Raw genomic sequence first — 25,654 nt, forward strand, 5'->3', positions numbered from 1 at the left:
GTGGGCCGTGTCCAGACTGTGGGCCGTGTCCAACTGTGGGCCGTGTCCAGTCTGTGGGCCGTGTCCAGACTGTGGGCCGTGTGCAGACTGTGGGCCGTGTCCAGACTGTGGGCCGTGTCCAGACTGTGGGCCGTGTGCAGACTGTGGGCCGTGTCCAGACTGTGGGCCGTGTCCAGACTGTGGGCCGTGTCCAGACTGACCCTTTGAAAATAAACCTGCTGCCACCTGAAACAACTGAAGGACTGAAAAGGAGACAATTTTATAATAAACTTTTATTAATTTCAGCTTGGAGAAACTGTAAAAGAGATCAGCAGAGTGGGATAACTAGCACATTGCATATAATACCAACTTCACAAAGCAACTTCACTGTGCAGCCCTGCCCCTGTTAGACAGTTAGATAATGTTAGCCAGTATTACATCATTGATTATTAATAGAATATAGGCAATGGAAGTGATTAACTACAGCTTTTGGGGTAATGGAACTGAGGGTGGGTAAGTGGCCAGAATTGAAGGAGCCAATTGCAGAGATCCCAGGAGATTGTACAGCTGGAAGAGATTCGAGAGATAGGGAGGGGCGAGGTCATTTCGTGTTCCACAGGATATGGGTGGGGGGAGAAATCGGGAACTACTATGGTGGGGGAACAAGAAAACCTGGGGAGACGAAATACCCAGGGGAGGGATCAGGAAATAGCTGGGGGTGTGGTGGTGGGGGGACAGGAAATACCCAAATAATGATCCTTTCCCTGATTTATTTGCCTTTTCTGGTCCCCATTGTGTGACCGGAATTTTACATTGCTGTGGTAGTCCCGCCCACTGGCTAAAAGGTCAGTGGTGAGCCTGCCTCCACCGGGCCTGGAAACCATGCAACAGTTTTGCGTGGTCTAGGCACTTAATTGGCCTTGGTTGGTACTTCCGTCCCTCCTCCAAGAGCTGCCAGCCAACAACAAGAGCACAAACATTAGTAGGCCATTTGGCCCCTGGAATTTGCTTCGCCATTCAATAACATCATGGCTGATCTGATTCTGGCTGAAACTCCACTTTCCCGTCTCTCCCCTGTCAGAGTGCTGGCAGCTCTTCAGTCCTAGCAGTGTCACCGGAAGTGGTGGCCATTGCTGGGACTGCAGTCAGCCAGGACAGCAACAATGGAGGGGGTCTCGGAAAAGGTAGGTGAGAATCTGGCCTCGCTGGGGATAATTGGCTGGGCCTGGCGAGGTGGTGGGGTGGGGTGTTCCAGTGTGGGTAGCTTGTGTCGCTGGCAGTGTCCTCTGTGGGGCACAGGGTGCCTGATCAAGAGTGCTCTCCACAGCTCGCAAAGAGGCAATAGTAACAATTAAAAAACCTCAATTGGGCTGTTTGCCACCTCCCCTGCCGCTGGTAAAATAGTAATGGGGGCGGATAGTCAACGGGAATGGCACCCCCCCATCTCGTGTTTGATTTTACATCCCCCCCGCCGCCACCTCCCAGCCTGCTCCCTGGGCTGGGGGGTGGGGGGGTGCAGAGAGGGAGGTGTAAAATTCCGGCCTGTATTTCTCTATATGTTCTGAATGTTTTTAAACATTGAGGTTTTCTCATCCAGCTCATTGAGCTTACTGAGAACGCGGGAATCACACAGCAGCTCCTGATTAAAGCTCTCCTTTTGGATGAGGGTGAAGATTTTCAGCAGAAGGTCTTTGATTACTGTCATCCCATAAAAGGTCTCGTCACTGCACTGACTGTACAACACCTGCAGTTTACCCTGCAGATTACTGAGGTAACTCAGATTATCAAACACCTTTCCCTTTGCGTCAAATAGCTCAGTGACCTCTGCCTTCTGGATCACCAATTCCTTTTCCTCCTTCCGCAGACTCTCACTTTCCACTCTCTTTTGCTTCAGTTCTGTTATCTTGTTGTAGCACTTATCCAGGTTGCTTTCCTCACTTTCAAGACTCACATGAAGACTTCCAATTCTTTCTTCAGTGGACTTGGATAATCCTAGAGCTCGCTGTATTTCTTTCAAAGTACCAATCAACATTGGGATTCCTACAGAAGAGAGTGAATGGGGAAGCTTAGTGAAGGGGAGAGAGTGAATGAATCACAGAATCTCAGAATTATTAGAGCACAGAAGGAGGCCATTTGGCCTGTCTTCTCTGTGCTGGCCCTCCAAAGGAGCAATTTATCTAGTGGCACTCCTTGACCGTCTCCCTGCAACCCTGCGCATTCTTCCTTTTCAGATAATTATCCAATTCCCTTTTGAAGGCCCTGATTGAATCTGCCTCCACCACACTCTCAGGCAGAGCATTCCACACCTTAACCACTCACTGTGTAAAAAGTTTTTCCTCATGTCACTTTTGCTTCTTTAGCCAATTACTTTAAATCTGTACCCTCTCGTTCTCGATCCTTTCACAAGTGGGAACAGTTTCTCTCCATCTACTCTGTCCAGACCCCTCATGATTTTGAATACCTCGATCAAATCTTCTCTCAACCATCTCTTCAAAGAAAACAGTCCCAGCATCTCCAATCTATTTTCATAACTGAAGTTCCTCATCCTTGGAACCATTCTCGTGAATCTTTTCTGCATTCTCTCCAATGCTTTCACATCTTTCCTAAAGTGTGGCGTCCAGAACTGGGCACAATACTCCAGTTGAAGCCAAACGTGTGTTTAACATAACTTCCTCGTTTTTGTACTCTATTCCCCTATTAATAAAGCCCAGGATACTGTATGCTTTATTAACCGCTCTCTCAACCTGACCTGCCACCTTCAATGACTTATGCACTCTTCAGAATTGCACCCTTTATTTTATATCGTTTCTCTGCATTCTTCCTACTAAAATGAATCACTTCACAGTTCTCTGCATTACATTTCATCTGCCACTTGTCCACCCATTCCACCCACCTGTCTATGTCCTTTTGAAGTTCTGTACTATTCTTTTCACTGTTCACGATGCCTCCAAGTTTCATATCATCCACAATTTTTGAAATTATGCCCTGGACACCAAGGTGTCGTGGTAATGTCACTGGACTAGTAATATAGAGGCCCAAGCTAATACTCTGGGGACATGAGTTTGAATCTCTAGGTAAGGACAGCAGATTTCCTTCCCTAAAGGACATTAGTGAACCAGATGGGTTTTTATGACAATCGACAATAGTTTCATGGTCACCATTAGACTAGCTTTTAATTCCAGATTAATTGAATTCAAATTTCACCATCTACTGTGGTGAGATTCGAACCCATGTCACCAGTGGTTGGCTGTTAAATGCCCTGGTCTGGTCTACATGTGACACCAGACCTACAGCAATGTGGTCAACTGTTAAATGCCCTCCGAAATGGCCCAGCAAACCACTCAGTTGTCGAGGGAAATTAGGGATGGCAATAAATGCTTGCAATACCCACAGTCCATGAATGACTAAAACAAAAAAGTCATTAATATATATCAGGAAAAGCAAGGGACCAACACTGATTCCTGGGGAACTCCACTACAAATCTTCCTCCAGCCCAGAAAACATCCATTAACCACTACTCTTTGTTTCCTGTCACTCAGCCAATTTCGTATCCATGTTGCTACCGTCCTTTTTATTCCATGAGCTATAACTTTTCGCACAGGTCTGTTGTGTGGCATTGTATCAAATGCCTTTTGGAAGTCCCTTCACAATTCTGTGCTGCCTTTCCCTAATTAACCCACATTTGCCCATGTGACTATTTGTTTTGTCCTGCATTATCATTTCATGAAGCTTCCCCACCACTGAAGTTAAACTGACTGGCCTGCAGTTGCTGGGCTTATCCTTACATCCTTTTTTGAACAAGGGACTGATTAATAAGAGGGGGAGAGTGAATGAGACTAGGGAGAGAGAGGGGAGAGTGAATGGGACTGGGGAGAGTGAGGGGAGAGTGAATGAGACTGGGGAGAGTGAGGGGAGAGTGAATGGGACTGGGGAGAGAGAGGGGAGAGTGAATGGGACTGGGGAGAGTGAGGGGAGAGTGAATGGGATTGGGGAGAGTGAATGGGATTGGGGAGAGTGAGGGGAGAGTGAATGAGACTGGGGAGAGTGAGGGGAGAGTGAATGGAATTGGGGAGAGTGAATGGGACTGGGGAGAGTGAGGGGAGAGTGAATGGGATTGGGGAGAGTGAATGGGACTGGGGAGAGTGAGGGGAGAGTGAATGGGACTGGGGAGAGAGAGGGGAGAGTGAATGGGATTGGGGAGAGTGAATGGAATTGGGGAGAGTGTGGAGAGAGTGAATGGGATTGGGGAGAGAACATAGAACATAGAACAGTACAGCACAGTACAGGCCCTTCGGCCCACGATGTTGTGCCGAACCTTTAACCTACTCTAGGATCAAACTACCTACATACCCTTCATACTACTATCATCCATGTACCTATCCAAGAGTCGCTTAAATGTCCCTAATGTATCTGCTTCTACTACCACCGCTGGCAGTGCATTCCACGCACCCACCACTCTCTGTGTAAAGAACCTACCTCTGACATCTCCCCGAAACCTTCCTCCAATCACCTTAAAATTATGCCCCCTGGTGATAGCCCTTTCCACCCTGGGAAAAAGTCTCTGACTATCCACTCTATCTATGCCTCTCATCATCTTGTATCCCTCTATCAAGTCACCTCTCATCCTTCTTCGTTCCAATGAGAAAAGCCCTAGCTCCCTCAATCTTTCTTCGTAGGACATGCCCTCCAGTCCAGGCAGCATCCTGGTAAATCTCCTCTGCACCCTCTCTAAAGCTTCCACATCCTTCCTATAATGAGGCGACCAGAACTGAACACAATATTCCAAGTGTGGTCGAACCAGGGCTTTATAGAGCTGCAGCATAACCTCGCGGCTCTTAAAATCAATCCCCCTGTTAATGAAAGCCAACACACCATACGCCTTCTTAACAACCCCATCAACTTGGGTGGTAACTTTGAGCGATCTATGGACATGGACCCCAAGATCCCTCTGTTCCTCCACACTACCACACTCCTGTCTTTAAGCCTGTATTCCGCATTCAAATTCGACCTTCCAAAATGAATCACTTCACACTTTTCCAGGTTGAACTCCATCTGCCACTTCTCAGCCCAGCTCTGCATCCTGTCAATGTCCCATTGCAACCTACAACAGCCCTCCACACTATCCAGAACTCCAGCAACCTTCGTGTCATCGGCAAACTTGCTAACCCAGCCTTCCACTTCCTCATCCAATTTTGTATCCAGACGGCCAACTTTCCCTGAATCCCATGCCTCCTTACTTTCTGAATGAGGCTACCATGGGGAACCTTATCAAACGCCTTGCTAAAATCCATATACACCACATCCACTGCTCTTCCTTCATCAATGTGTTTTGTCACATCTTCAAAGAATTCAATAAGGCTTGTGAGGCATGACCTGCCCATCACAAAGCCATGCTGACTGTCTCTAATCAAACTATGCTTTTCCAAATAATCATAAATCCTGTCTCTCAGAATCCTCTCCAATAATTTGCCCACTACCGACGTAAGACTGACTGGTCTATAATTCCCAGTGTTATCCCTATTCCCTTTCTTGAACAACGGAATAACATTTGCCACCTTCCAATCATCCGGTACTACTCCAGTGGACAGTGAGGACGCAAAGATCATCGCCAAAGGCGTGGCAAGGGGGGAGAGAGGGGGAGAGTGAATGGGATGGTGGAGAGTGAGGGGAGAGTGAATGGGACTGGGGAGAGAGAGGGGGAGAGTGAATGGGACTGGGGAGAGTGATTGGGACTGGGGAGAGTGAGGGGAGAGTGAATGGGACTGGGGAGAAAGAGGGGGAGAGTGAATGGGACTGGGGAGAGTGATTGGGACTGGGGAGAGTGAATGGGACTGGGGAGAGTGAGGGGAGAGTGAATAGGACTGGGGAGAGAGGGCCGAGAGTGAATGGGATTGGGGAGAGTGAATGGGACTGGGGAGAGTGAATGGAATTGGGAAGAGTGAGGAGAGAGTGAATGGGATTGGGAAGAGAGAGGGGGAGAGTGAGAGGGAGAGTGAATGGGACTGGGGAGAGACAGGGGGAGAGTGAATGGGATTGGGGAGAGTGAGGGGAGACTGAATGGAATTGCGGAGAGTGAATGGACTGGTGAGAGTGAATGGGACTAGGGAGAGCGAGGGGGAGAGTGAATGGAATTGGGGAGAGTGAGGAGATTGTGAATGGGATTGGGGAGCGAGAGAAGGAGAGTGAGGGGGAGAGGGAATGGGATTGGGAAGAACTAGGGGAGAGTGAATGGGACTGGGGAGAGAGAGGGGAGAGTGAATGGGACTGGGGAGAGTGAGGAGGAGAGTGAATGGGACTGGGGAGAGTGAGGAGGAGAGTGAATTGGATTGGGGAGAGTGAGGGAGAGAGTGAATGGGACTGGGGAGAGTGAGGGGGAGAGTGAATGGGACTGGGGAGAGATAGGAGAGTGAATGGGATAGGGGAGAGAGAGGAGAGAGTGAATGGGATTGGGGAGAGAGAGGGGGAGTGAGGGGGAGAGTGAATGGGACTAGGGAAAAATAGGAGAGTGAATGGGATTGGGGAGAGAGAGGAGAGAGTGAAAGGGATTGGGGTGAGAGAGGGGGAGAGTGAATGGGATTGGGGAGAGACAGGAGAGTGAATGAGATTGGGGAGAGAGAGGAGAGAGTGAATGGGATTGGGGAGAGAGAGGAGCGAGTGAATGGGATTGGGGAGAGAGAGGAGCAGAGTGAGGGGAAGAGTGAATGGGAGAGTGAATTAGACTGGAGAGAGTGTGGGAGAGTGAGGGGGGGAGTGAATTGGATTGTGAAGAGCGAGGGAGAGTGAGGGGGAGAGTGAATTGGATTGTGGAGAGCGAGGGAGAGTGAGGGGGAGAGTGAATGGGACTGGGGAGAGAGAGGGGGAGAGAGAGGGGGAGAGTGAATGGGATTGGGGAGAGATAGGAGAGAGTGAATGGGATTGAGGAGAGAGAGGAGAGAGTGAATGGGATTGGGGAGAGAGAGTAGCAGAGTGAGGGGGCGAGTGAATGGGAGAGTAAATTACACTGGAGAGAGTGAGTGAGAGTGAGGGGGAGAGTGAATTGGATTGTGGAGAGCGAGGGAGAGTGAGGGGGAGAGTGAATTGGATTGTGGAGAGCGAGGGAGAGTGAGGGGGAGAGTGAATGGGACTGGGGAGAGATAGGAGAGTGAATGGGATTTGGGAGAGAGGAGAGAGTGAATGAGATTGGGGTGAGAGAGGAGGAGAGTGAGGGGGAGAGTGAATGGGACTGGGGAGAGAGGAGAGAGTGAATGGGATTGGGGAGAGAGGAGAGAGTGAATGGGATTGGGGTGAGAGACGGGGAGAGTGAGGGGGAGAGTGAATGGGATTGGGTAGAGAGAGGAGGAGAGTGAGGGGGAGAGTGAATGGGACTGGGGAGAGATAGGAGAGTGAATGGGATTGGAGAGAGAGGAGAGAGTGAATGGGATTGGGGAGAGAGAGAAGGAGAGTGAAGGGGAGAGTGAATGGGACTGGGGAGAGATAGGAGAGTGAATGGGATTGGAGAGAGAGGAGAGAGTGAATGGGATTGGGGAGAGAGAGAAGGAGAGTGAAGGGGAGAGTGAATGGGAGAGAGAATTGGATTGGGGAGAGCGAGGGAGAGTGGGGGGGAGAGTGAATGGGACTGGGGAAAGATAGGAGAGTGAATGGGATTGGGGAGAGAGGAGAGAGTGAATGGGATTGGGGAGAGAGAGGGGGAGAGTGAGCGGGAGAGTGAATGGGATTGGGGAGAGTTAGGAGAGTGAATGGGATTGGGGAGACAGAGGAGAGAGTGAATGGGATTGGGGAGAGAGAGGAGAGAGTGAATGGGATTGGGAAGAGAGAGGAGCAGAGTGAGGGGGCGAGTGAATGGGAGAGTAAATTACACTGGAGAGAGTGAGTGTGAGTGAGGGGGAGAGTGAATGGTACTGGGGAGAGATAGGTAAGTGAATGGGACTGGGGAGAGAGGAGCAGAGTGAGGGAGAGTGAGGGGGAGAGTGAATTGGATTGTGGAGAGTGAGGGGGAGAGTGAATTGGATAGTGGAGAGTGAGGGAGAGTGAGGGGGAGAGTGAATTGGATTGTGGAGAGTGAGGGGGAGAGTGAATTGGATTGTGGAGAGTGAGGGGGAGAGTGAATTGGATTGTGGAGAGTGAGGGAGAGTGAGGCGGAGAGTAAATTGGATTGTGAAGAGTGACGGGGAGAGTGAATTGGATTGTGGAGAGTGAGGGGGAGAGTGAATTGGATTGTGGAGAGTGAGGGAGAGTGAGGGAGAGTGACGGGTAGAGTGAATTGGATTGTGGAGAGTGAGGGAGAGTGAGGGGGAGAGTGAATTGGATTGTGGAGAGTGAGGGAGAGTGAGGGGGAGAGTGAATTGGATTGTGGAGAGTGACGGGGAGAGTGAATTGGATTGTGGAGAGTGAGGGAGAGTGAGGGGGAGAGTGAATTGGATTGTGGAGAGTGAGGGAGAGTGAGGGGGAGAGTTGAATTGGACTGTGGAGAGTGAGGGGGAGAGTGAGTTGGATTGTGGAGAGTGAGGGAGAGTGAGGGGGAGAGTGAATTGGATTGTGGAGAGTGAGGGAGAGTGAGGGGGAGAGTGAATTGGATTGTGGAGAGTGTGGGAGAGTGAGGGAGAGAGTGAATTGGATTGTGGAGAGTGAGGGAGAGTGAGGGGGAGAGTGAATTGGATTGCGGAGAGTGAGGGAGAGTGAGGGGGAGAGTGAATTGGATTGTGGAGTGTGACGGGGAGAGTGAATTGGATTGTGGAGAGTGAGGGAGAGTGAGGGGGAGAGTGAATTGGATTGTGGAGAGTGAGGGAGAGTGAGGGGGAGAGTGAATTGGATTGCGGAGAGTGAGGGAGAGTGAGGGGGAGAGTGAATTGGATTGTGGAGTGTGACGGGGAGAGTGAATTGGATTGTGGAGAGTGAGGGAGAGTGAGGGGGAGAGGGAATTGGATTGTGGAGAGTGAGGGAGAGTGAGGGGGAGAGTGAATTGGATTGTGGAGAGTGAGGGAGAGTGAGGGGGAGATTGAATTGGATTGTGGAGAGTGAGGGAGAGTGAGGGTGAGAGTGAATTGGATTGTGGAGTGTGAGGGAGAGTGAGGGGGAGAGTGAATTGGATTGTGGAGAGTGAGGGAGAGTGAGGGGGAGAGTGAAATGGATTGTGGAGAGTGAGGGAGAGTGAGGGAGAGAGAGAATTGGATTGTGGAGTGTGAGGGGGAGAGTGAATTGGATTGTGGAGAGTGAGGGAGTGTGAGGGGGAGAGTGAATTGGATTGTGGAGAGTGAGGGGGAGAGTGAATTGGATTGTGGAGAGTGACGGGGAGAGTGAATTGGATTGTGGAGAGCGAGGGAGAGTAAGGGGGAGAGTGAATTGGATTGTGGAGTGTGAGGGAGAGTGAGGGGGAGAGTGAATTGGATTGTGGAGAGTGAGGGAGAGTGAGGGGGAGAGTGAATTGGATTGTGGAGAGTGAGGGGGAGAGTGAATTGGATTGTGGAGAGTGAGGGAAGGTGAGGGGGAGAGTGAATTGGATTGTGGAGAGTGAGGGAGTGTGAGGGGGAGAATGAATTGGATTGTGGAGAGTGAGGGAGAGTGAGGGGGAGAGTGAATTGGATTGTGGAGAGTGAGGGAGAGTGAGGGAGAGTGAGAGGGAGAGTGAATTGGATTGTGGAGAGTGAGGGAGGGAGTGAATTGGATTGTGGAGAGTGAGGGAGAATGAAGGGGAGATTGAATTGGATTGTGGAGAGTGAGGGAGAGTAAGGGGGAGAGTGAATTGGATTGTGGAGTGTGAGGGGAAGAGTGAATTGGATTGTGGAGAGTGAGGGAGAGTGAGGGGGAGAGTGAATTGGATTGTGGAGAGTGAGGGAGAGTGAGGGGGAGAGTGAATTGGATTGTGGAGAGTGAGGGAGAGTGAGGGGGAGAGTGAATTGGATTGTGGAGAGTGAGGGAAGGTGAGGGGGAGAGTGAATTGGATTGTGGAGAGTGAGGGAGTGTGAGGGGGAGAATGAATTGGATTGTGGAGAGTGAGGGAGTGCGAGGGGGAGAGTTGAATTGGATTGTGGAGAGTGAGGGAGAGTGAGGGGGAGAGGGAATTGGATTGTGGAGAGTGAGGGAGAGTGAGGGGGAGAGTGAAATGGATTGTGGAGAGTGAGGGAGAGTGAGGGAGAGAGAGAATTGGATTGTGGAGTGTGAGGGGGAGAGTGAATTGGATTGTGGAGAGTGAGGGAGTGTGAGGGGGAGAGTGAATTGGATTGTGGAGAGTGAGGGAGAGTGAGGGGGAGAGTGAATTGGATTGTGGAGAGTGAGGGAGAGTGAGGGGGAGATTGAATTGGATTGTGGAGAGTGAGGGAGAGTGAGGGTGAGAGTGAATTGGATTGTGGAGTGTGAGGGAGAGTGAGGGGGAGAGTGAATTGGATTGTGGAGAGTGAGGGAGAGTGAGGGGGAGAGGGAATTGGATTGTGGAGAGTGAGGGAGAGTGAGGGGGAGAGGGAATTGGATTGTGGAGAGTGAGGGAGAGTGAGGGGGAGAGTGAAATGGATTGTGGAGAGTGAGGGAGAGTGAGGGAGAGAGAGAATTGGATTGTGGAGTGTGAGGGGGAGAGTGAATTGGATTGTGGAGAGTGAGGGAGTGTGAGGGGGAGAGTGAATTGGATTGTGGAGAGTGAGGGAGAGTGAGGGGGAGAGTGAATTGGATTGTGGAGTGTGAGGGAGAGTGAGGGGGAGATTGAATTGGATTGTGGAGAGTGAGGGAGAGTGAGGGTGAGAGTGAATTGGATTGTGGAGTGTGAGGGAGAGTGAGGGGGAGAGTGAATTGGATTGTGGAGAGTGAGGGAGAGTGAGGGGGAGAGTGAAATGGATTGTGGAGAGTGAGGGAGAGTGAGGGAGAGAGAGAATTGGATTGTGGAGTGTGAGGGGGAGAGTGAATTGGATTGTGGAGAGTGAGGGAGTGTGAGGGGGAGAGTGAATTGGATTGTGGAGAGTGAGGGGGAGAGTGAATTGGATTGTGGAGAGTGACGGGGAGAGTGAATTGGATTGTGGAGAGCGAGGGAGAGTAAGGGGGAGAGTGAATTGGATTGTGGAGTGTGAGGGAGAGTGAGGGGGAGAGTGAATTGGATTGTGGAGAGTGAGGGAGAGTGAGGGGGAGAGTGAATTGGATTGTGGAGAGTGAGGGGGAGAGTGAATTGGATTGTGGAGAGTGAGGGAAGGTGAGGGGGAGAGTGAATTGGATTGTGGAGAGTGAGGGAGTGTGAGGGGGAGAATGAATTGGATTGTGGAGTGAGGGAGAGTGAGGGGGAGAGTGAATTGGATTGTGGAGAGTGAGGGAGAGTGAGGGAGAGTGAGAGGGAGAGTGAATTGGATTGTGGAGAGTGAGGGAGGGAGTGAATTGGATTGTGGAGAGTGAGGGAGAATGAAGGGGAGATTGAATTGGATTGTGGAGAGTGAGGGAGAGTAAGGGGGAGAGTGAATTGGATTGTGGAGTGTGAGGGGAAGAGTGAATTGGATTGTGGAGAGTGAGGGAGAGTGAGGGGGAGAGTGAATTGGATTGTGGAGAGTGAGGGAGAGTGAGGGGGAGAGTGAATTGGATAGTGGAGAGTGAGGGAGAGTGAGGGGGAGAGTGAATTGGATTGTGGAGAGTGAGGGAAGGTGAGGGGGAGAGTGAATTGGATTGTGGAGAGTGAGGGAGTGTGAGGGGGAGAATGAATTGGATTGTGGAGAGTGAGGGAGTGCGAGGGGGAGAGTTGAATTGGATTGTGGAGAGTGAGGGGGAGAGTGAATTGGATTGCGGAGAGTTAGGGGGAGAGTGAATTGGATTGTGGAGAGTGAGGGAGAGTGAGGGGGAGAGTGAATTGGATTGTGGAGAGTGAGGGAGAGTGAGGGGGAGAGTGAATTGGATTGTGGAGAGTGAGGGAGAGTGAGGGGGAGTGTGAATTGGATTGTGGAGAGTGAGGGAGAGTGAGGGGGAGAGGGAATTGGATTGTGGAGAGTGAGGGCGAGAGTGAATTGGATTGTGGAGAGTGAGGGAGAGTGAGGGGGAGAGTGAATTGGATTGTGGAGTGTGAGGGAGAGTGAGGGGGAGAGTGAATTGGATTGTGGAGAGTGAGGGAGAGTGAGGGGGAGAGTGAATTGGATTGTGGAGAGTGAGGGGGAGAGTGAATTGGATTGTGGAGAGTGAGGGAGAGTGAGGGGGAGAGTGAATTGGATTGTGGAGAGTGAGGGGGAGAGTGAATTGGATTGTGGAGAGTGTGGGAGAGTGAGGGGGAGAATGAAATGGATTGTGGAGAGTGAGGGAGAGTGAGGGGGAGAGTGAATTGGATTGTGGAGAGTGAGGGGGAGATTGAATTGGATTGTGGAGAGTGAGGGGGAGAGTGAATTGGATTGTGGAGAGTGAGGGAGAGTGAATTGGATTGTGGAGAGTGAGGGAGAGTGAGGGGGAGATTGAATTGGATTGTGGAGAGTGAGGGAGAGTGAGGGGGAGAGTGAATTGGATTGTGGAGTGTGAGGGAGAGTGAGGGGGAGAGTGAATTGGATTGTGGAGAGTGAGGGAGAGTGAGGGAGAGTGAGGGGGAGAGTGAATTGGATTGTGGAGAGTGAGGGAGAGAGTGAATTGGATTGTGGAGAGTGAGGGAGAATGAGGGGGAGATTGAATTGGATTGTGGAGAGTGAGGGAGAGTAAGGGGGAGAGTGAATTGGATTGTGGAGTGTGAGGGGAAGAGTGAATTGGATTGTGGAGAGTGAGGGAGAGTGAGGGGGAGAGTGAATTGGATTGTGGAGTGTGAGGGGGAGAGTGAATTGGATTGTGGAGAGTGAGGGTGAGGGGGAGAGAGAATTGCATTGTGGAGAGTGAGGGGGAGAGTGAATTGGATTGTGGAGAGTGAGGGAGAGTGAATTGGATTGTGGAGAGTGAGGGTGAGGGGGAGAGTGAATTGCATTGTGGAGTGTGAGGGGGAGAGTGAATTGGATTGTGGAGTGTGAGGGGGAGAGTGAATTGCATTGTGGAGAGTGAGGGAGTGTGAGGGGGAGAGTGAATTGGATTGTGGAGAGTGAGGGGGAGAGTGAATTGGATTGTGGAGTGTGAGGGGGAGAGTGAATTGGATTGTGGAGAGTGAGGGAGTGTGAGGGGGAGAGTGAATTGGATTGTGGAGAGTGAGGGAGAGTGAGGGGGAGAGTGAATTGGATTGTGGAGAGTGAGGGAGTGTGAGGGGGAGAATGAATTGGATTGTGGAGAGTGAGGGAGTGTGAGGGGGAGAGTGAATTGGATTGTGGAGAGTGAGGGAGAGTGAGGGGGAGAGTGAATTGGATTGTGGAGAGTGAGGGGGAGAGTGAATTGGATTGCGGAGAGTTAGGGGGAGAGTGAATTGTATTGTGGAGAGTGAGGGAGAGTGAGGGGGAGAGTGAATTGGATTGTGGGGAGTGAGGGAGAGTGAGGGGGAGTGTGAATTGGATTGTGGAGAGTGAGGGAGAGTGAGGGGGAGAGTGAATTGGATTGTGGAGAGTGAGGGGGAGAGTGAATTGGATTGTGGAGAGTGAGGGAGAGTGAGGGGGAGAGTGAATTGGATAGTGGAGAGTGAGGGGGAGAGTGAATTGGATTGAGGAGAGTGAGGGAGAGTGAGGGGGAGAGTGAATTGGATTGTGGAGAGTGAGGGGGAGAGTGAATTGGATTGAGGAGAGTGAGGGAGAGTGAGGGGGAGAGTGAATTGGATTGTGGAGAGTGAGGGGGAGAGTGAATTGGATTGTGGAGAGTGAGGGAGAGTGAGGGGGAGAATGAAATGGATTGTGGAGAGTGAGGGAGAGTGAGGGGGAGAGTGAATTGGATTGTGGAGAGTGAGGGGGAGATTGAATTGGATTGTGGAGAGTGAGGGAGAGTGAGGGGGAGAGTGAATTGGATTGTGGAGAGTGAGGGAGAGTGAGGGGGAGAGTGAATTGGATTGTGGAGAGTGAGGGAGAGTGAGGGGGAGAGTGAATTGGATTGTGGAGAGTGAGGGGGAGAGTGAATTGGATTGTGGAGCGTGAGGGAGAGTGAGGGGGAGAGTGAATTGGATTGTGGAGAGTGAGGGGGAGAGTGAATGGGTAGTAAACTTGTGAATGCTGCTGCTGTGGGTTTACGACTGCTTTGAGTGTGGGTCATTTTGTGATTTGTGTTTAAAGCTGCTGACTATAGGGGGCTGTGTTTATTTGACAGGGAGCAGCTGAAGAATATGAGAAATGAATAGCTTTGTGGGCTGTGCCGCAGGAATTGTTCCTGGGTTTACTGATGCTCCAATCATTCTAGCAATAATAATGTGCAGTTGAGATGTTCTCCTGTTCAGAAACCCCATGGAGGGTAGCCCAGGCTGACTGAGGGATGAGGTTAGTGACAGTGAGACTGGCGCTCACCATCCTGTGTAGAAAGAGGGTAGAGAGGGTTGTGCACAAATTGGCTGACACATTTCCTACATTACAGCAGTGACTATTATTCAAAAATAATTCATTGTCTGTAAAGTGCTTTGGGAAATCTGGTGGTCATGAAAGGCGCTAAATAAATGGAAATCTTCTTTTAGAAGCTTGACTCGCCTCTGTACCAGTCACATCATCTCGGTGTTGAATGACAGGAAAACTGAGCCATTCCCAGACAAAACAATATTCCAACACTTTAACTGGACATTAAAATTTGGGCCACAGTGGGGTTTGTAGTCTTTAAGGAGAAGTGTTTAAAGTGAGGTGCACTTGCCTGTCTGATAACGATATGCATGAAGATATATGGGTGAAAAAGAGTGTCGCAAGTTGAGGAGGCAACCAAGCAGGAGAGTCTGGAGGAGATGAGAAAGAAGAATCATGGTTGTAAAGTGAGGTCAAGGGGGAAAATAAGAAGTTTGCAGCTTCATCTGGTTTGTCAAAATACAACAGAGGCCATTGACGTGCCCTCTCTTTCTTTAAGAAGTCAGTTAAACATGCTTACGAATTTATGAAATCCCACGGAATGGCTTGGAGGAAGAGGCCAGCTCCCTTGGGAGCAAATAGTGAACCAAATGGTTGTCATTGAGCAGTAGTAAGTGTGAGGGCTTGAGAGATGGGGGTGAGTGCCGTTTCCTGCATGATGGGGGAGAAACAACCTCCTTTGGTTGAGACGGAGTCGGATATTCAAAAGAATCATGATTAAGGAGCACCAATTTTATGTGAAACTGGTGGAGAGATTTCTGTGAATATGGTTGAGATGATAGACAATAGGGTGTGGGTGATTGGATCTTGTACCTACATCTGCAACACATTGCAAGGTTTCTCAACAGAACACCAAGGATGATGTGCCACAGCAGGAGGTGGTTCCAAGGGCATTGCTGGATTTCAGAGTAGCAGTTCACAGTGCTGCCATCAATACTTTGCAAGTTAGCTTGAACACACTTTTCAGCCACTGCTTCAGAATCATCATGGAATACAGAGATAAGACCTGGCTTCTTTTCTCCGCTACCAACCAACTTCTTAACCCACTCTCCACTGTCCCTTTCACACTCAACAAGAGTGGGGAGCTCATGAATTCTTTGTCACTCGGAGTCAGAGCATCCCTCGGAACATAGGAAGATAGGAACAGGAGTAGGCCATTCAGCCCCTCGAGCCTGTCCCGCCATTTAATGAGATCATGGCTGCTTCCTGCTCCAACATTCCTCCCCCCTTCCACGAACACATCAAGCCAAGGATTCCCTTGCCCTAACCCTGAACTCGTCTTTCTCCAGTTTCTCTCCTATCTTCCTCATGCTCTCTCTGGGCTCATCTTGTCCATGAAATTGACCTCCTGCTCCCTCTTTCCTGCTGACCATCCAACCACCCTTCCTGACCCCCATGCTAACTTTCATTATAAATTATTAATTCTCCTCAGGTACTGTTCTCTCCCTTTCAAATTTTCCTATCTCCCATCGTCCGTCCCTCCTCAAAAATCTCACCTTGAACCCTCTACCTTTGCAAACATTGTCCCATCTTGACCCTCCCTTTCCTCTCCAAAGTACTTGAATGTGTTGTCACCTCCCAAATCCATGCCTCTCTTTCCTGCACCTGCAATTGGACACTGACCCTCCTATTCCATGAGCCTCAATTTTGTTAACCAGCCTTTTATGTGGTACTTTCTCAAACTGCACTCTCTCCGTGATGTCCTTTACCCTGACACCAGGGAGAGGACACACCATTCAGGACTCCTGATGAACACCTACTTCTCAAGTTCTAAGATTTGGAGCTGGAGATATGTGAGTTGGAAACTCTTCCCACAGACATGTTCTCCAAACTCAACACCAGGTACTTGAAACTTCCACATCATGCAGGGATGACATATCACTGTGTCATCCTGTTGTATTGGGTCATTGCCCGACAAGTGGACTGGAACACCGCACCAAACAGCACGACAAAAAAAGGAAAGAAGGCACCAGCCCTTCGTTTTGCAAGCTGGAACGGCAGAACTATGTGTCCTGGCCTGTCGGAAGATCTTACACAAATCAACGATTCTCGGAAGACTGCCGTCATTAACAACGAGCTCAGTAGATTCAATGTGGACATTGCAGCACTTCAGGAGACACGCCTCCCTGCGAGCGGATCTCTAAGAGAGCAAGAATACACCTTCTTCTGGCAGGGTAGGGATCCTGAAGAACCAAGACAGCATGGAGTGGGCTTCGCCATCAGAAACTCTTTGCTCAGCATGATAGAGCCTCCCTCAAATCGCTCGGAACGCATACTGTCCATCCGACTGCTCACCGCCTCTGGTCCAGTACACCTACTCAGCATCTATCCTCCAACACTCTGCTCCCCACCTGAAGTTAAAGACCAGTTCTACGAGGAACTCCATAATATCATTAGTAGCATCCCCAATACCGAACACCTGTTCCTGCTGGGGGACTTTAATGCCAGGGTTGGGGCTGACCATGACTCATGGCCTTCCTGCCTTGGGTGCTATGGCATTGGAAGGATGAATGAGAATGGACAGAGACTGCTTGAGTTGTGTACCTATCATAATCTCTGCATCACCAACTTATTCTTTCACACTAAACCCTGTCACCAGGTTTCTTGGAGGCACCCAAGATCACGTCGTTGGCACCAGTTGGACCTCATCGTCACAAGGCGAGCCTCTTTAAACAGCGTTCAAATCACATGCAGCTTCCACAGTGCGGACTGCGACACCGACCACTCCCTGGTGTGCAGCAAGGTTAGACTCAAACCAAAGAAGCTGCATCACTCCAAGCAGAAGGGCCGCCCGCGCATCAACACCAGCAGAATTTCTCACCCACAGCTGTTACATAAGTTTCTAAATTCGCTTGAAAAAGCCCTTCAAAACACTCCTACAGGGGATGCAGAGACCAAGTGGGCCCACATCAGAGACGCCATCTATGACTCAGCAATGACCACCTTTGGCAAACATGTGAAGCAGAATGCAGACTGGTTTCAATCTCACTTTGAAGAGCTGGAACCTGTCATAGCCGCTAAGCGCATTGCACTGTTGAACTACAAGAAGGCCCCCAGTGAGTTAACATCCATAGCACTTAAAGCAGCCAGAGGTGCTGCACAAAGAACAGCCAGGTGCTGTGCAAATGACTACTGACAACACCTATTCAGTCATATTCAGCTGGCCTCAGACACCGGAAACATCAGAGGAATGTATGATGGCATTAAGAGAGCTTTTGGGCCTACCATCAAGAAGATCGCCCCCCCCCCCTCAAGTCTAATTCAGGGGAAACGATCACTGACCAATGCAAGCAAATGGACCGCTGGGTGGAGCACTACCTAGAACTGTACTCCAGGGAAAATGTTGTCACTGAGACTGCCCTCAATGCAGCCCAGTCTCTGCCAGTCATGGATGAGCTGGACGAACAGCCAACAAAATCGGAACTCAGTGATGCCAAAGATTCTCTAGCCAGTGGAAAAGCCCCTGGGAAGGACGGCATTACCCCTGAAATAATCAAGAGTACCAAGCCTGCTATACTCTCAGCACTACATGAACTGCTTTGCCTGTGCTGGGACGAGGGAGCAGTACCTCAGGACATGCGCGATGCCAATATCATCACCCTCCATAAAAACAAAGGTGACCGCGGTGACTGCAACAACTGCTGTGGAATCTCCCTGCTCAGCATAGTGGGGAAAGTCTTCGCTCGTGTCATTTAAACGGGCTCCAGAAGTTGGACGAGCACGTCTACCCTGAGGCACAGTGTGGCTTTCGAGCAGAGAGATCGACCGTTGACATGCTGTTCTCCCTTCGTCAGATACAGGAGAAATGCCGTGAACAACAGATGCCCCTCTACATTGCTTTCATTGATCTCACCAAAGCCTTTGACCTCGTCAGCAGACGTGGTCTCTTCAGACTACTAGAAAAGATCGGATGTCCACCAAAGCTACTAAGTATCATCACCTCATTCCATGACAATATGAAAGGCACAATTCAGCATAGCGGCACCTCATCAGACCCCTTTCCTATCCTGAGTGGCGTGAAACAGGGCTGTGTTCTCACACCGACACTGTTTGGGATCTTCTTCTCCCTGCTGCTCTCACATGCGTTCAAGTCTTCCGAAGAAGGAATTTTCCTCCACACTAGATCAGATGGCAGGTTGTTCAACCTTGCCCGTCTAAGAGTGAAGACCAAAGTACGGAAAGTCCTCATCAGGGAACTCCTCTTTGCTGACGATGCTGCATTAACATCTCACACTGAAGAGTGCCTGCAGAGTCTCATTGACAGGTTTGTGGCTGCCTGCAATGAATTTGGACTAACCATCAGCCTCAAGAAAACGAACATCATGGGACAGGAGGTCAGAAATGCTCCATCCATCAATATCGGTGACCACGTTCTGGAAGTGGTTCAAGAGTTCACCAACTAGGCTCATCTATCACCAGTAACCTGTATCCCGATGCAGAAATCAACAAGCACATGGGAAAGGCATCTGCTGCTATGTCCAGACTGGCCAAGAGAGTGTGGGAAAATGGCACACTGACACGGAACACAAAAGTCCGAGTGTATCAGGCCTGTGTCCTCAGTACCTTGCTCTACGGCAGCGAGGCCTGGACAACGTATGTCAGCCAAGAGCGACGTCTCAATTCATTCCATCTTCGCTGCCTCCGGAGAATCCTTGGCATCAGGTGGCAGGACCGTATCTCCAACACAGAAGTCCTCGAGGCAGCCAACATCCCCAGCTTGTACACACTACTGAGTCAGCGGCACTTGAGATGACTTGGCCATATGAGCCGCATGGAAGATGGCAGGATCCCCAAGGACACATTGTACAGCGAGCTCGCCACTGGTATCAGACCCACCGGCCGTCCATGTCTCCGCTTTAAAGACGTCTGCAAACGCAACATGAAGTCCTGTGACATTGATCACAAGTCGTGGGAGTCAGTTGCCAGCGTTCGCCAGAGCTGGCGGGCAGCCATAAAGGTGGGGCTAAAGTGTGGCGCGTCGAAGAGACTTAGCAGTTGGCAAGAAAAAAGACAGAAGTGCAAGGGGAGAGCCAACTGTGTAACAGCCCCGACAACTAGTTTTCTCTGCAGCACCTGTGGAAGAGCCTGTCACTCTAGAATTGGCCTTTATAGCCACTCCAGGCGCTGCTTCACAAACCACTGACCACCTGCAGGTGCTTACCCATTGTCTCTCGAGACAAGGAAGCCAAAGAAGAAGAAAGTTGATATAGAACATAGAACATTACAGCGCAGTACAGGCCCTTCAGCCCTCGATGTTGCGCCGACCTGTGAAACCATCTGACCTACACTATTCCATTTTCATCCATATGTCTATCCAATGACCACTTAAATGCCTTTAAAGTTGGCGAGTCTACTACTGTTGCAGGCAGGGCGTTCTACGCCCCTACTACTCTCTGTGTAAAGAAACTACCTCTGACATCTGTCCGATATCTATCACCCCTCAACTTAAAGCTATGTCCCCTCGTGTTTGCCATCACCATCCGAGGAAAAGGCTCTCACTATCCACCCTATCTAACCCTCTGATTATCTTATATGTCTCTATTAAGTCACCTCTTCTCCTCCTTCTCTCTAACGAAAACAACCTCAAGTCCCTCAGCCTTTCCTCGTAGGACCTTCCCTCCATACCAGGCAACATCCTAGTAAATCTCCTCTGCACCTTTTCCAAAGCTTCCACATCCTTCCGATAATGCGGTGACCAGAACTGCACGCAATACTCCAGGTGTGGCCGCACCAGAGTTCTGTACAGCTGCAGCATGACCTCGTGGCTCCTAAACTCGATCCCCCTACTAATAAAAGCGAACACACCATATGCCTTCTTAACAGCTCTATTAATCTGGGTGGCAACTTTCAGGGATTTATGTACCTGGACACCAAGATCTCTCTGCTCATCTACACTACCAAGAATCTTCCCATTAGCCCAGTATTCTGCATTCCTGTTACTCCTTCCGAAGTGAATCACCACACACTTTTCCGCATTAAACTCCATTTGCCATCTCTCAGCCCAGCTCTGCAGCCTATCTATGTCCCTCTGTAACCTACAACATCCTTCGGCACTATCCACAACTCCACCGACCTTCGTGTCATCCGCAAATTTACTAACCCACCCTTCTACACCCTCATCCAGGTCATTTATAAAAATGACAAACAGCAGTGGCCCCAAAACAGATCCTTGCGGTACACCACTAGTAACTAAACTCCAGGATGAACATTTGCCATCAACCACCACCCTCTGTCTTCTTTCAGCTAGCCAATTTCTGATCCAAAGCTCTAAATCACCTTCAACCCCATACTTCCGTATTTTCTGCAATAGCCTACCGTGGGGAACCTTATCAAACGCCTTACTGAAATCCATATACACCACATCCACGGCTTTACCCTCATCCACCTGTTTGGTCACCTTGTCAAAAAACTCAATAAGGTTTGTGAGGCACGACCTACACTTCACAAAACCGTGCTGACTATCTCTAATGAACTTATTCTTTTCAAGATGATTATAAATCCTATCTCTTATAACCTTTTCCAACATTTTACTCACAACCGAAGTAAGGCTCACAGGTCTATAATTACCAGGGCTGTCTCTACTCCCCTTCTTGAACAAGGGGACAACATTTGCTATCCTCCAGTCTTCCGGCACTATTCCTGTCGACAATGACGACATAAAAATCAAGGACAAAGGCTCTGCAATCTCCTCCCTGGCTTCCCAGAGAATCCTGGGATAAATCCCAGGGGACTTATCTATTTTCACACTTTCCTAAATTGCTAACACCTCCTCCTTGTGAACCTCAATCCCATCTAGCCTAGTAGTCTGTATCTCAGTAATCTCCTCGACAACATTTTCTTTCTCCACTGTAAATACTGACGAAAAATATTCATTTAACACTTCCCCTATCTCCTGCGATTCCACACACAACTTCCCACTACTATCCTTGATTGGCCCTAATCTAACTCTGGTCATTCTTTTATTCCTGATATACCTATAGAAAGCCTTAGGGTTTTCTTTTTAGATTAGAGATTCAGCACTGAAACAGGCCCTTCGGCCCACCGAGTCTGTGCCGAACATCAACCACCCATTTATACTAATCCTACACAAATCCCATATTCCTACCAAACATCCCCACCTGTCCCTACATTCCCTACCACCTACCTATACTGGTGACAATTTACAATGGCCAATTTACCTATCAACCTGCAAGTCTTTTGGCTTGTGGGAGGAAACCGGAGCACCCGGAGAAAACCCACGCAGACACAGGGAGAACTTGCAAACTCCACACAGGCAGTACCCGGAATCGAACCAGGGTCCCTGGAGCTGTGAGGCTGCGGTGCTAACCACTGCGCCACTGTGCCGCCCTATCTTCTTTGATCCTATCCACCAATGACTTCTCGTGTCCTCTCCTTGCTCTTCTTATCTCTCCCTTTAGATCCTTCCTGGCTCGCTTGTAACTCTCAAGCGCCCTAACTGAGCCTTCACGTCTCATCCTAACATAAGCCTTCTTCTTCCTCTTGACAAGCTCTTCAACTTCTTTAGTAAACCACGGCTCCCTCGCTCGACAACTTCCTCCGTGCCTGACAGGTACATACTTATCAAGGACACGCAGTAGCTGCTCCTTGAATAAGCTCCACATTTCGATTGTGCCCATCCCTGCAGTTTCCTTCCCCATCCTACGCATCCTAAATCTTGCCTAATCGCATCATAATGTCCTTTCCCCCAGCTATAATTCTTGCCCTGTGGTATATACCTGTCCCTGCCCATCGCTAAGGTAAACCTAACCGAATTGTGATCACTATCACCAAAGTGCTCACCAACTTCTAAATCTAACACCTGGCCGGGTTCATTACCCAGTGCCAAATCCAATGTGGCATCGCCCCTGGTTGGCCTGTCCACATACTGTGTCAGAAAATCCTCCTGCACACACTGGACAAAAACCGACCCATCTAAAGTACTCGAACTATAGTATTTCCAGTCGATATTTGGAAAGTTAAAGTCCCCCATAACAACTACCCTGTTACTCTCGCTCCTGTCGAGAATCATCTTTGCTATCCTTTCCTCTACATCTCTGGAACTATTTGGAGGTCGATAGAAAACTCCTAACAGGGTGACCTCTCCTCTCCTGTTTCTAACCTCGGCCCATACTACCTCAGTAGACGAGTCCTCAAACGTCCTTTCTGCCGCTGTAATACTCTCCTTGATTAACAATGCCACACCCCCCCCATCTTTTACCATCTTCTCTGTTCTTAGTGAAACATCTAAATCCCGGAACCTGCAACATCCATTCCTGCCCCTGCTCTACCCATGTCTCTGAAATGGCCACTACATCGAGATTCCAGGTACCAACCCATGCTGCAAGCTCACCCACCTTATTCCGGATGCTCCTGGCGTTGAAGTAGACACATTTTAAACCAAGCTCTTGCTTGCCAGTGCCCTCTTGTGTCCTTATAACCTTATCCCTGATCTCACTACTCTCAACATCCTGCACACTGGAACTACAATTTAAGTTCCCATTCCCCTGCTGATTTAGTTTAAACCCCCCCGAAGAGCACTAGCAAATCTCCCCCCCAGGATATTGGTACCCCTCTGGTTCAGGTGAAGACCATCCTGTTTGTAGAGGTCCCATCTACCCCAGAAAGAGCCCCAATTATCCAGGAAACCAAAACCCTCCCTCCTACACCATCCCTGCAGCCACGTGTTCAACTCCTCTCTCTCCCTATTCCTCGCTTCGCTATCACGTGGCACGGGCAACAACCCAGAGATAACAACTCTGTTTGTTCTCGCTCTAAGCTTCCACCCTAGCTCCCTGAATTTCTGCCTTAAATCCCCATCTGTCTTCCTACCTATGTCGTTGGTGCCTATGTGGACCACGACTTGGGGCTGCTCCCCCTCCCCCTTGAGGATCCCAAACAATATATATGACTTATATATTCCATCAGATAGTCTACTCAGTATTGCTTCTGCCTCTGTACCTATTTTCCACTCTCGCCAAATTCTACTTTTACACATTGTTACTCTCAACCGCTTGAAGCTCACTTTGTCAGCAACTCATTCTGATGACATCTTTGTTTCAAGCTCTTACCAATAAAGGGGATGAGAATAAGGCCGATACCCACGTTGCGAATAGTTTCTTTCTCTGCTTTCCGAGCATTAGTTGTGTTCTGAGTTTCTGTTGCATGTAATAGCTCAGCGTGGACATTCCGAAGCTTATCTCTGATCTTCTCTTTTTGAATTTCCTGTGATATTAATTCCTTTTCCACATCCTGCAGCTCCTTTCTCATATTGTCTATCTTGTCCTGAAGAACCTTGCGCTCCATCGAAGTATCAGTGGCCTCATCGTCCACATCAGATTGGATCTCCTTTCCTTCATTCACCGCCTCTTGAATTTCCTCGTAAGCTAATTTCACCTCAGCTTTTAACTTCGTCTCCTCTGTTTCACTGAGGTTTTGGTCACAAGCATAAATGGCGATATCAGCGAGAGACACTATTGATGTTATCACATTTAGATAACGTGGTAGGATTTTGTGCCTGAAATTCTTCTGGTGTTCCATCTTGGTGCTTTAGTGTGGTACCAACTGTGAGTGATTAATAGGGATGAATCTCACTGTCCACTGCTGACACCTCCAGCCAAGTCCTGAGCAGCTGTGACCTGGTGCGAGAGGACTGCGATTTCTCTCTCTTGTTCTGTAACCCACAGCCCGAGCAGTGAGTGTGACAGCAGGATGTGGTGTAGCTGCGACTATATTAGGCTGAGTAATGGTAGGAGACTCTGTAGAGCGTGTGGATGGCGGAGATGATTATATATCTACAGGAAGGGTTTCTTCACATCTAGAGCTGTCAACATTAGGCTTTGTTGTTTGGTCCAACCAGCTTCCCTGCTCCTGACATCCATTTTCTGGTAAAACCAAGTCCCCTTGCACAAATTCATTCATTCCCACTCTTCACATTCCTCAGCCTCCTGTCTTCCTGCAGTTTCTGTAGGTTTAAAACTAGCCTTGTGGTTCCTGAATAACAGTCTCCCGACCTTTCCTGCCCAGAGGTCATCATTCTGAGCCTTGAATCTTCACCCAGGTTTCTCAACATGAAAATCAATTAATACTCAACACACACCAAAATAATCATTTCTTTTCAATGGGATGTTTAAGATTCCCAATTAATCACCTTTCCCAATAGAATGTGTTCATCGTTGGAAAATCGCTTAGTCTTTCTATCAGGAAAGATTTTTCCTTTCTGCTGAGTGTAAAGTTTATTATAATACCTGATGCTCACACACACACATGCTCACAGTCTCTCCGACACACATTCTATTAAACAGGGGAATTTATTATGGGGAACAAAGAAATGGCTGACCAACTAAATGCATACTTTGGTTCTGTCTTCACAAAGGAGGACAAAAATATCATACCAGAAATGTTGAGGAACACAGGGCTTAGTGAGAGAGAGGAACTGAAAGAAATCAGTATTAGTGGAGAAATGGTGTTGGGGAAATTGATGGGATTGAGGGCCGTTAAATCTCCAGGGCCTGATGGTCTGTATCCCAGGGTACTTAAGGAAGTGGCCCTAGAAATAGTGGATGCATTGGTGGTCATCTTCCAAGATTCTATGGACTCTGGAACAGTTCCGACAGATTGGAGGGTAGTTAATGTAACCCCACTATTTAAAAAGGGAGGTAGAGAGAAAGCAGGGAATTATAGACCAGTCAGCCTGACGTCGGTAGTGGGGAAAATTCTTGAGTCCATTATCAAAGATTTTACAGCAGAGCACTTAGAGAACAGTGGTAGAATCGGACAGAGTCAGCATGGATTTACAAAAGGGAAATCATGCTTGATAAATCTACTAGAATTCTTCGAGGATGTAACTAGTAGAGTTGATGAGGGGGAGCCAGTAGATGTGGTTTATTTGGACTTTCAGAAGGCTTTCGACAAAGTCCCACATAAGAGATTAGCATGTAAAATTAAAGCGCATGGGATTGGGGGTAGTGTATTGCAATGGATAGAAAATTGGTTGGCGGACAGGAAACAAAGAGTAGGGATAAATGGGTCTTTTTCCGAATGGCAGGCAGTGACTCGTGGGGTAGAGCAGGGATCGGTGCTAGGATCCCAGCTATTCATAATATATGTTAATGATTTAGATGAGGGAACTAAATGTAATATCTCCAAATTTGCAGATGACACAAAACTGGGTGGGAGGGTGAGTTATGAGGAGGATGCAGAGAGGCTTCAGGGTGATTTGGACAAGTTGAGTGAGTGGGCAAATGCATGGCAGATGCAGTATAATGTGGATAAATGTGAGGTTATCCACTTTGGTA

The 25,654-nt window shown here is 49.1% G+C and overlaps 1 protein-coding gene across 1 annotated transcript; it reads right to left on the reverse strand.

The window, feature by feature from the left end:
- Positions 1-257: 257 nt before the first annotated feature.
- LOC137359985 (myosin heavy chain, cardiac muscle isoform-like) lies at positions 258-24,120 on the reverse strand. Its single transcript, XM_068025579.1, has 2 exons — positions 23,429-24,120; positions 258-2,019 (listed from the first exon to the last, which is right to left on the reverse strand). Exons 1-2 carry the CDS (start codon positions 23,895-23,897, stop codon positions 1,532-1,534), a joined length of 957 nt encoding a protein of 318 aa, XP_067881680.1. The 5' UTR covers positions 23,898-24,120; the 3' UTR covers positions 258-1,531.
- Between the last annotated feature and the right edge of the window lie 1,534 nt (positions 24,121-25,654).

Source organism: Heterodontus francisci, unplaced genomic scaffold (assembly GCF_036365525.1).
Source record: "Heterodontus francisci isolate sHetFra1 unplaced genomic scaffold, sHetFra1.hap1 HAP1_SCAFFOLD_410, whole genome shotgun sequence".
Lineage (NCBI taxonomy): Eukaryota > Metazoa > Chordata > Chondrichthyes > Heterodontiformes > Heterodontidae > Heterodontus > Heterodontus francisci.